Raw genomic sequence first — 11,233 nt, forward strand, 5'->3', positions numbered from 1 at the left:
GGCAACCTAACGAAGACACAGTTGAACTTGCTTCATGAACCGATACAGGCCCCTAGACTCATTTTCAAACACCACATGACTTGGCTTTAACTTGTGTCAAATAGTGATGAGTGACATTAGAGATTTTGACAGGAGAGCAAATGTTTAAGGTTGGTATTTGCTGTAATTTCATGAATATCAAATAAATGAATACGATCCGTTCAGCCATGATTTAGTTATTAGTAACTGCTGGGTGTCAGATGTTAACATGTCTCCCCTTAAACCGGAAAAACCTTATTGCCTTTATCTGTTGTGCACTGAAGCATGACAGTATCATCTTTGAAATGGTGAATTTTTCTTTTTTTGGTGGCTTTTCAAAACACCAAAGATCTGTTTCCAGAATTACTGGACATTTTGACACTTTTGTCAAAAGTGTGTATATATATATATATATATATATATATATATATATATATATATATATATATATATATATATATATATATATATATATATACATACAACAACCAAAAATGAATGTTCTGTTCACCACTACATTTCAATTGTTGTTTTAAACAGTTGCCTCAGGGTCTTTCTGCAGGTCTCTGTCCAGTATCATCTTCTGTTGCAGCTGACAGTGTAACATCACCCACTGTAGGCTATAATATTCTCTCTACTTATCTTTGTGACGGCTCAGGTGGCATTGATCAGACTCAAATGAGCAATTTATGACAAGTCTGTGCATTTAAGGGAGTTTTTCAAATCCAACTTTAAACACTTTTTTACAAGCAAATCTCACACAAAAAAGTCAATAGTTTTAGGAGAAAAATATGACAATGTTCTTGAATGAGGCCCAGTGTGTCATTGTCTTTCTTTCCTCAGGTGTTTGAGCGTATCCTCTTTATCTGGGCTATCCGTCATCCGGCCAGCGGTTATGTCCAGGGAATCAATGATCTGGTCACACCCTTCTTTGTTGTTTTCCTGTCTGAGTTTGTCAGTAAGTTTCTTGTTACTTGTGTCTTTCTTCTCCTGGTTTGCACAGTTACGTTTTCTTGCTTGATGTTGATGCTGGTGCTTTGTGTACCTATATTTTGCAATGTTGTTACCACATCTACATTCATAAACATTTTTGAACCAATCTCAATAGAGAGCACCATTCTGAAATCTGACAGTGTTAACTGTATGAGTCAGGCCATTTCTGTTTCATTCAGTGTCATTTGTTCTTCCAGCAGAGGATGTGGAGAACTTCGAGGTGGTAGCACTACCTCTGGACACCCAAAGAAACATCGAAGCTGACAGCTTCTGGTGTATGAGCAAGCTGCTGGATGGAATACAGGTATGCTCACACACATCTCAATGAACACAAACAAATGTTAAAACTGCAAGTTTGTTGAAATTGATATCCTTTCAGGACAACTACACTTTTGCTCAGCCTGGAATCCAGAACAAGGTGAAAGCTTTGGAGGAACTCGTCAGCAGGATAGATGGTAAGCAGGTCCCTTGTCAGTCATTGCTTCATCTTCATTATGAAATGTCTATGGTGCTCAAGTATAAGAAATAGTGTGTCACATTAGGTTTTAAGTTGCCTTTACTTTGAATTGACATGTTATCTGCTCTTTCCTCCTTAATTTGTGGGTACTATGAGCCCATACATGTAGAAAGTGATAAGAGGATGTGTAGCTGATTCCAGATAGGAGCTATAAGCAGGAAACCCACAATTTTAACTTAACATCTGTGTGTGTGTGTGTGTGTGTGTTTGTTTGTGTGTGTGTTTGTGTGTGTTTGTGTGTGTGCGCGCGTGTGCGTGCGCACGTCTGTGTCCAGAGGACATTCACAATCATTTTAAGAAGTATGAGGTGGAGTACCTGCAGTTTGCTTTTCGGTGGATGAACAATCTGCTGATGAGGGAGCTACCGCTTCGTTGCACTATCCGTCTCTGGGACACCTATCAGGTAGAGCAGAGTGGGCACCATTATCCAACATTTACAGTATCATTCAATCCAGTACAACAGCAGCCTGAAAAACTTCTAAAGAACCAACACTACTGCAAATATTTATTATTGTTGTTATTGTTATTGTTATTATACAGCATTTGCTAAGTTGCCTGAGTTCAGGTGTCTTTGCTTGTAAGTTTTGGTTATTGGTCAAAGCTGAGATGTAATTGGCTGCAATATTGGGTTTTGTTTTTCACAGTCTGAAGCAGAGGGTTTCTCCCACTTCCACCTGTATGTCTGTGCTGCTTTCCTTATTGAGTGGCGCAAAGAAATTCTCTCCATGATTGACTTTCAGGTACCCTTGTCTTTGTAGTTACCCACACTTTAACTATAGTATGGATAACATTGAAACATTTAACTTCGAAAACCATATACAGAATCTGAATTTATGTGGTTTGAATTCTTCTCTTTGAAATGTCCAGACAATAATCTCAAGTTTTGCAAATTCAAAATTTCCTTTAAGTATTCAGTAGAAATTAAATGTCACAATTATGCATGAACACCTGAATCCACTGATTGAGAGTTACCTTTTATGAAATAATCCACATACTGTATATATTTGTGAAATTCTATACATATTCCACCCTTAAACTCCACCTTTCAAAATAATGTCAGTGTTTCAAAATCATTTTCTGTTGCTCTTCAGGGCCTGCTCATGCTACTGCAGAACCTTCCTACAATCCACTGGGGTAATGAGGAAGTGGGCCTCCTGCTGGCTGAAGCTTATAGACTGAAGTACATGTTCGCAGATGCACCCAGCCACTACAAGAGATAGGCCTCCATCCATTCTTCCAAAATCACAGCAGACATAGTACTTTTAAATTTTTAACTCAGACTAGACTGTGACTGGATGGACCCACAGTATATACTCCAGACATCAAGTGTTGTCCCTGAGGTCACATGGAAGAGACTGACATGTGTGCAGTTCCAAAAGACCTGCAGGAAGTTATACCTGAGCCTCCTGACAATCCCACAAACATGATCCTGTGGAAATTAAGTGAATATCCCTTTGGGGTTGGGTTAATGGTGCACCCACCGAGCTCAGTGAATATGGGACTATTTTTCAGTCAATGTACTACACTGTATCAATGGACTGTTAGTGTAAACAGTCACAGCTATACCATCTTGTTTTTACTCATGCAGCACTGATTGTCTTTCTAGTTAGATGTACTTTAGAATAACATGCTGTAACATAAAGGGATGATGAATGTTTGTGAGATCATCCTTTTAGTCAGTTATAGTATCTACAGATTATATTTTTTGCAGATTTGTTTTGGTAGTTGTTTTACAAGGGGAGAAATATTAGCTGCAAACCAGGCAACTACAATATAAAAGTTGAAGTCTAATATTTTAATTTAGTCTGACACTGGAAAGCTGTTATAAATAAGATTGACCCCCCCCCCCCCCCCCCCCCAAAATCTGCACTGTACAATCAACTAATCAAAAGTTCTCTCCAATTCAGAAAAAGTGTATGAGGTCTTAATAAAGTGCTTGCTTGATCTTAAAATTAGAATTTTTGAGGAAAAAAAGATGTACACAAGTTCATATTGAGTTTTTTTTAGGTGTAAGACCAAAGAGGAGAAAATAGTAGGTACTATGTTGAATTTCAGATTGTAGAACTGATTTTGTATCACTTTGGTTTCAGTATGAATTAGCTGACTTTGAAAATGTTGATAGACCAGGAGAAATGGCGACCTTCTAGTTAATGTAGCTTTGGGATTTCACATTCACGTCAGTTTATATGGGTCTTATTTCTAGGGATGCACGATATTATCGGCATGTCATCGGTATCGGCCTATAAAGGCTCCAAAATGAAATACCAGCATCAGCCATTTCTGCCGATTATGAGAGGCCACATGCAGAACCGGGGCTAACGCTAGCAGAGGCTAGCTGGCCTCTCAGCTAACGTTAGCCCCGGCTCTCCATGTGGATCAACCAGAGCACTGAGCCCCGGTTTGTTATTAAGGTTAAAGTGGGAAGAAGCAGCGGGTCAGACGGGCAGCTTGAGTGAAGTGGAGCCTGCGGAGGAAGCACCGGGACCGTCAGGGAGAGACAGTCCGTCAAGGAGCTAAGTTCCGCTGCATAGATAGGAAACACCTCCGCTGACAGGATGTACCACTCTGTTTGGTTGGGGAAAAAAAATCTTTTTGGTTTATAACGGCAGTTGGCAACCAGCGTATTAGGTGCATTACCGCCACCTTCTGTTCCGGAGTGTGGACCAGAGATTAAATCCTACACATTTATCCTGTCTGTCTAATGAACTCAATGAAAACTGTACTGCTCCACCCACTTGGCAGGTTCATAAAAGTTTTAAGGCTCCCTAAATTCTTCCTTCATATATTGTCTTTCTTGATCATACTTAGTGCAATCTATGCTTGCATGCATAATAGTCTCCTCAGCCATCTGGAAAAAAATATGCATATATCGCTATCGGCAATTGGCCACAGTGAGTTGGAAATATCGGCATATCAGATATCAGCAAAAATTCCAATATTGTGCATCCCTACTTATTTAATGTTGGAACTGATTGAGATTAATCTAAATTTTATTATATTTTAGGCAGTTGTACATACAACTTTAGTTAGAGATTGTGGCACACTCCTAGAACTGGTACTAAATGAGATTGGTAGCTACTGGTTTGTTTTTGACCGATGGTTTTGATTTTACCAAACTTTATGCAGAACAAGAGTATCAGTCCTATAAATGATCATACGATGATCTATAAAGTATCTTATTAGATACTTGTGGTCACTGTAAGAACTATATTTTCATAACCAGTAGTTAAAATGTTCAATTTCATTATAACACTCCTGAGTTTTAATCATTTTAATAATTGCTTGTGGGGATAAAGACTCTTAAAATGTTGATGCTTGTTGGTACTGAAGGACATTGATTAGTCATTAGACATTTAGTCACGCCATCCTACTGTACTTGAGACAGTCCTGTGGACACAGTGCAGCTCAGAATATATGATGATGCCTTTGATTATGAGCATTTGTTATGTATTCCTGTCTTTTCAAGTGTACATGCTCTGTCATTATTAATGCTTGTTTTATATATTTGTTTCAGGTTCAGGTTAGGTTGCTCTTGTATCTGTGACAAGATCCAGGAAATAGTTTTTATACCTGCTTTTTCTGGGGGAATGCGAATATGTGTATGTGTTATTACTCATCTACCTTCAGTAACAGTGATAATTATAACACAATGTTTGTTTAAAAGATATGACAATCATTAGCCTTCAGTACATTAATTTCCCTGATGTAAGATGTAGATTTAAGGTTTTGCCTTGATTTGCTTCACATTTGAAAATGGAATTGACGCAATTACTTTGTTAGGCTCTAGCAAAGTTTATAAATCAGATCTGCTGTGCAGTAGATGGCTGGCTCATATGCTGGTCATTGTACAACAACTTACATGGAGAAACATTTTCTTGGTTTGAATAAGTGTTAATGTTCAGGAACCTTCTGAAATGTCACTTCACTCATGGCCTAAAGATTTGAGTTACTTAATGGCATTATATAAACCTAAGTGCTACTGAAAATGCCATGGCACTTCAATAGAAACATTTTACAAAAAAATTGTCTGAAATACTTTTGTGTATCAATTTGTGGTTTATTTGTTGTCTATTTTTGCTTGGTCATACCATTTATGATCTTGTGTTTATCAACCTTGTTTTACTCATCGGAAGCATTTTTAATGTTTTTGTGTGTTACAGTATACTTTTAGCCTTAAGTAGGTTTTATGCTCCTCTTCTTTCAGGTACGCCAACTGATTGTTTCACTACAGGTTGTAATATTTTCACTCATGCCTACCATGATGGTGTTGTTCGCTCTATGCTGTTTTAATGTAAAGGTCATATGTGCTCAAGAAATGATGTTAATTATTAGCTAACAAAATGAAAACTTGTTCATTTGTTTCAGAAGTGTTCATGCTGTTTAAACAGTACATGCCAAATCTTTACTGGGCCAATACAATCTGTGTAGAATACTTCAGTAGACAGTTCTGGCTTCAACCTTAGGAAAAAATATTACAGTACCTGCTGTATATTAACTTTTTGTTTATATTAAACGATAGTTATTCCTCGTGTGTGTGTGTGTGTGGGGGGGGGGGGGGGGGGGGGGGGATTTATCTTGATGTGGTATTTTCATTGACCTCATATATGTAAGGAAATAGCCACAATACCCAGATAACAGTACAGAAACAAATGAACTATAATTTTGATATAACAAAATTTGAACTTTTTTGAAGGGCAAGGTCACGTGACGGAAGTGATGTTGACAGCTTAGTCACCTAACCCACGCAAACTTCACTCTCACTCATGCAGCCATGCCAGTGTTGTATGTGGTAGCGAAAGCATATGTTTACGCGACACACCGTTTGAAGTCGATCAGCTGGCAGTAAACCTGCCGTGTCTCTGCCGTCTGAGTGTGAAGGTAAGATGTTTGTGATCGGAAAACTGCATTTCCAACATGGTAGCACAGCTAATGTTAGCAACGAGCTAATGTTCGCAAACATGAAACCAGTCTGTGGTCGCTTGTCTCGCATTAGCAGGCTTGCTGATAAAATGCCACAGACTTCTTACTAAATGGACATTTACTTAATTTCTGCGATGCCGTAGCATGAAACGTTATCGGTAGGTAACGTTAGGAAGAAAGAGAAACAAGTTAATAAGTAGGTTCTCTTCCCCCTTCCGTATCCTAAACTTCACAGCTAGCTAATAACAGCACTTGACTTACAGACAGAAGCAACTTGGTGCCATTAAGCTTGAATACCTGTTTATCAGAACACTCCTGAGTGCTTACGCCTTTTGTTTTTGCTCTTTATTAAGTGATGTCCAAGCTAATGTCTGAAACTCTGTAAATACGGTTTCCACTGAAGCAGGAGAGAAGCTGGGGAAGGAGGATGGATGGAGTCAGCTGGAGCACCACCAGGGCCCAGGAGTCGTTCAGCCGCTCCAGGACGGCTGCAGACACTCTCTCCAGGCTCGCCAGCTTCATAGCACGTGCTGACACCAAACAGCACACACGAAGCCAGAGGCAGCAACCATCCCACCTGCCCACATATGTTTGTCAAGAATGTGGTAAGGGTTTCCCATATGCGACAGAACTGTTGCACCACCAGGAACTAAAACATGCATTACCCAAGCCTCACCGGTGTTCCTCTTGTGGACAGGAGTTCTCCCTGCGGTCGTCCTTACAGCTACACAAGTGTGATCATGGTTCCTCCCTGTGTGAGCTTTGTCATGGAGAACCACAGCTTGGTTCTCCGTGCCCTGCATGTACAATTCACAACTTGAATCCTGACAGGCCACAGGACAAGTCACCTCACCTCCTAGACAGGAGCCCTTACACATGTGCACCATGTGGGAGAGGTTTCAGCCAGAAGCAGGCCTTGCTGCACCATCAGCAAGCTGGTTGTAGTGAGCCACCATCGCGATCAGATACAGTTGATGCCAGTAGCCCTCCAGATGATTCTCCGCCAGTTTCTGAAGGAGACTCAGCCCGCTCTGATTCTTCAGACATCCCAGGGCCCAGCTGCAGAGCTGGTAACGTGTGCCAATTCTGTTTGAGAACCTTCCGCACAGAAGCTGGGCTGCAGCGGCATAAGCAGACGAACCATGCAGAGGAGCAGCTGAGGGCACCACAGAGACAAAAGACCAAAGAAGAAGGTAGTTGTGGAGAGGCAAAGAAAGGAGGGAATACTAAGGTCAATGGAGATCCAAATAAAAGGCCAAAATCCAAAAAGAAGCTTTTGAGCTGTCGCTCTTGCGACATGGTTTTCAGGAGCACATCAAAGCTGTACGTACACAGAAAAGAGAAGCACCGCAGAGAGAAAATTATTAGGAGAGAATCACGGCCGGTCATCAGCAAAGGCAGGAGAGGAGACACGTATCCATGCCAAGTCTGTGGCAAATTATTCTTCCATCATTTGTCACTTAGGGCACACTACAGACAGCACACAGCCTCAAGTTTCACCACAATCAAAAACAAAAGTCAGTCTGTTAGAAGTATCACCAAAGACTCCAAGTTATTAGAAAATAGACTAAATAAAGCAAAAACCAGCCTGGAAGATAACAAGACTGTTAGGGCTGGTCCAGGGAGGCCCAGGAAAGTTGTCAGAGTAGAGAGCAAGGTCAGTGATCCAGGGAAATGCAGAGAAGTGCCTAAAATGGAGGAAGAGGAGGTGGAAAAGGAGTTCCCATGCCCCTCCTGTGTGGAGGTTTTCTCTCTGCAGTCACAGCTGAGGGAGCACGTAGAGCTCCACCAGTCATCTGTGAAGAGGAGACAGTGCAGTGTGTGCACAAACGAGATGGACACCTTCAAATGGCCAGGCTCAAAGAGGCAGAGGCTGTACCACTGTGTGCCCTGCCAGCAGGGGTTCTCAGCTCTTGACTCTTTCCTAGAACACTGTCAGGAGCACCTGCGAGTCCGAGTGGAGGAGGACAGCATCACAGAGGTCTACGCAGCTCAGGCCAGCAAAGCCTGAGATGCAGTGTGAATGTCATAAGCGATTGCCCTTTTTCCTTGAAGGGTTAGAGGGCAGAAATTCTTGTTCATTTCCCAGTTCATTGCTTGAGCATATTCATACCAACAAAACAGGTGTTGACAAGATAATGGTGTGTTTAAGGACTATACTGGGGTTTTTGCATTTACTATAAGTCACACATGTTTGACTGTCAACCATTTTCCAAAGCATACCATAGCTCCATTTAGATTTTCAAATGTTTTATACAATCTAGGCAGCTATTTGACATCACAGTGGACATTTACTCACTCAACTACAACTACTTTTATTTCTTGCGGAGGATATCACTGCATGTTGATGCATATGAAAACTCTGAATATTTTTCAAAGGTTATCCACTTTGTGTGTGTGTTCATGTCCTTATGGGAAGCTCCACCATTTCAGATTCGAGTCATTGACAAAGCAGGATTGCATTCACAAGCTATGTTGTAAAATCAAACAAGCCAAGAAACAAATGTTGGCATTGCAAAAATAATGTGTGTGTGTGGTAGCTTGTTAAGAAAAGAAAAGGTTGTGTACTCTAATAAGGAACACTTTTCAAATTAATAATCTGTTTTAACTTTATTACTATATTAAGATAACACAACTTTGACAAACATAAAGCTGAAACGTTCACTGTGTGGGATTACCTATTTGGCCAGTCTGCAAGTAGATTTTCATACCTTAATGAAATACATTGAAACCTTTGGCAGCCGGAAAAGTTGAAAAAGAAAAAAAAAAAAAAAAAAAAAAAAAACATGCAAAAACACCAGTATGCCTCTTTATTAGAATTTGGCATGTCCATTCTATTTTCTATCACTGACTAGCCAATATTTCATACAGCTGAGCTTTGTTCTGCACAACCATGGTATGTTCTAGCCAAAGCACTGGTAGATATCTTGTTTGCTAGAATTTATTTTTACACCACTTTAGCGAAGTCAAGGAAGGTATGTCTGTTTCATACAATTTTGGCAATAATTAGTCATAGATAGGGTGTGTCACTTGCTGGATTGTCACTATTATGTGTTGGCCTTTGGTATTTGCATCTGCACTGAATTTGCTAAGATCACCAGATGGAAATTTGGTTCATTTGGTTGCAAAGTAGGGCTGCAACTAACAATTATTTTCATTATCAATTAATCTGTTGATTATTTTCTGGATTAACTGATTAATCACTTCAAAGGTCCATAAAATGTCAGAAAATGGTGAAAAATGTTGATCACTGTTTCCCAAAGCCCAAGGTGACATCTTAAAATGTCTTGTTTTGTCCACAACAGTCATCAACCCAACTTGCATAGAAGACTAAAGAAACCAGAAACACACATTTGAGAAGCTGTTATAAGAGAATTTTGACATATTTTTCTTAAAAATGACAAAAAAATTAATCGATTATTAAAATAGTTGGTGATTAATTTAATAGTTGGCAACTAAATGATTAATCTTTGCAACTCTACTACAAAGTATTTGCAAGTGCTTTGCCAAGGTGCAAATGAAATCACAAAGGGTGAGCTGTTAACAGGTATTGGGCGTTTTTTTTTTTCTTTTTCATGTGCTGTTTTTGAGGTTCCAATATGTGGTAGTTATTGCCATAATCTATAGAGTGAACAATTTTTTATGGCTGTCAAGTATAGTTATACTTAATAAATTGCCTTTTATTATGGCCTGTCTATTTAGATGGCATGAGCGCCGGTGATATTACCTAGCTATGCAAACAGATAGACTGATGGCAGCCCTTCAGTATGTCTGTGATGCTTGATAAGTGCGCTTTGGTGAATGAACTAGTAGCACTGTGAGTTTGGTTTTTTTTTTGTGATTTTCAGCCACTGTTTTCAAAATGCTACTGTGAAATGTAGAAAATGATTTAATAGGTTTTTGAAGCTTCCACTCTTTCAAAGTGTTTTGTAAATTAGTTTATGGTTCTTTATAGATAACATAATTAAAACTTAACACTTTTCATGAAATGTATTGTTTGTTGTGTTATTTTGTGTATGCAGTCAGGTTTTTCATACGGGTAAATTGGCTAGTTAATTAGCTCTTGATTACTCTATGTTAATTTGCTTCCTCTGCAGAGTATACTATCAGCCCTGCTACATTTGCTTACATGTTTAAAACTGTCCACAGACTCTACTCTTCCCTCTTTCTTTCTCTCTCTCAACCCAACCAGTCAAAGCAGATGGCCGCCCACCAAGAGCCGGGTTCTGCTTGAGGTTTCTACCCGTTAAAGAGGAGTTTTTCCTTACCGCTGTCGCCAAGTGCTTGCTCATGGGGGAATTGGGGTGTTGGGTCTCTGTAAATTAAGAGTACGGTCTTGACCTGCTCTATGTGAAAAGTGCCTTGAGATGACTTTTGTTGTGATTTGGCGCTATATAAATAAAAATTGATTGATTGATTGAGTGATACAACAGATATACACAGCTGAATGACAATGACTGACTAGTGCAAAACTAGTAATGGTATTACAAAAACAAAAACTCATATGTAAAGGTATTTCACAATAAATTAAAAGACAAAGTTGAGCTGTTTTGGGTGGATATATAGAAAATATGATATAGAATTAAGTCCCATTGTTGTAAAAATTTTTGTTTTCTCATCATCAACAACGGCAAAGGTTTGCATCAAGCAGTTTTCATATTCATAAGCTGTGAATGACTCTAACCAAACTTTTTGCTTGTTTTGTAGCAGAATGTATTGTCTTTCTGCCTGTGAAAATATTTACAGAAAATAATACACTTCAGATACCAGTATCGGATTTTCTTG

At 39.4% G+C, this 11,233-nt stretch overlaps 2 protein-coding genes across 10 annotated transcripts in view; both read left to right on the forward strand.

Annotated features, from left to right (window-relative positions):
• Positions 1-6,057, forward strand: part of tbc1d22b (TBC1 domain family, member 22B) — a 29,172-nt gene extending 23,115 nt beyond the window's left edge. For 7 of the 8 annotated variants that reach the window (XM_067591352.1, XM_067591353.1, XM_067591354.1 and 4 more), the window contains 6 exons: positions 862-976; positions 1,209-1,315; positions 1,391-1,466; positions 1,804-1,931; positions 2,173-2,268; positions 2,620-6,057. In XM_067591352.1, coding sequence (XP_067447453.1) covers positions 862-976; positions 1,209-1,315; positions 1,391-1,466; positions 1,804-1,931; positions 2,173-2,268; positions 2,620-2,748 — 651 coding nt within the window. In that variant the 3' untranslated portion in view covers positions 2,749-6,057. The remainder of the gene's footprint in view (positions 1-861; positions 977-1,208; positions 1,316-1,390; positions 1,467-1,803; positions 1,932-2,172; positions 2,269-2,619) is intronic. The other variant, XM_067591351.1, reaches the window with a different exon arrangement.
• Positions 6,058-6,235: 178 nt separating this feature from the next.
• On the forward strand, positions 6,236-10,441 carry si:ch211-148l7.4 (uncharacterized protein LOC563603 homolog). Of its 2 annotated transcripts, none has more exons than XM_067591358.1 (2): positions 6,236-6,406; positions 6,852-10,441. In XM_067591358.1, exon 2 carries the CDS (start codon positions 6,876-6,878, stop codon positions 8,457-8,459), a length of 1,584 nt encoding a protein of 527 aa, XP_067447459.1. In that variant the 5' UTR covers positions 6,236-6,406; positions 6,852-6,875; the 3' UTR covers positions 8,460-10,441. The 2 variants fall into 2 exon arrangements, with proteins under 2 accessions (XP_067447459.1, XP_067447460.1); XM_067591359.1 differs by having other exon boundaries at positions 6,855-10,441.
• Positions 10,442-11,233: the final 792 nt, after the last annotated feature.

The sequence above is a fragment of the Thunnus thynnus genome, chromosome 6 (genome assembly GCF_963924715.1).
Source record: "Thunnus thynnus chromosome 6, fThuThy2.1, whole genome shotgun sequence".
In the NCBI taxonomy this organism is placed as follows: Eukaryota; Metazoa; Chordata; class Actinopteri; order Scombriformes; family Scombridae; genus Thunnus; species Thunnus thynnus.

Bases quoted from the DNA above. Each gene is read 5' to 3' on its own strand.
- si:ch211-148l7.4 (XM_067591358.1), top strand. From the start codon at position 6,876: ATGGATGGAGTCAGCTGGAGCACCACCAGGGCCCAGGAGTCGTTCAGC.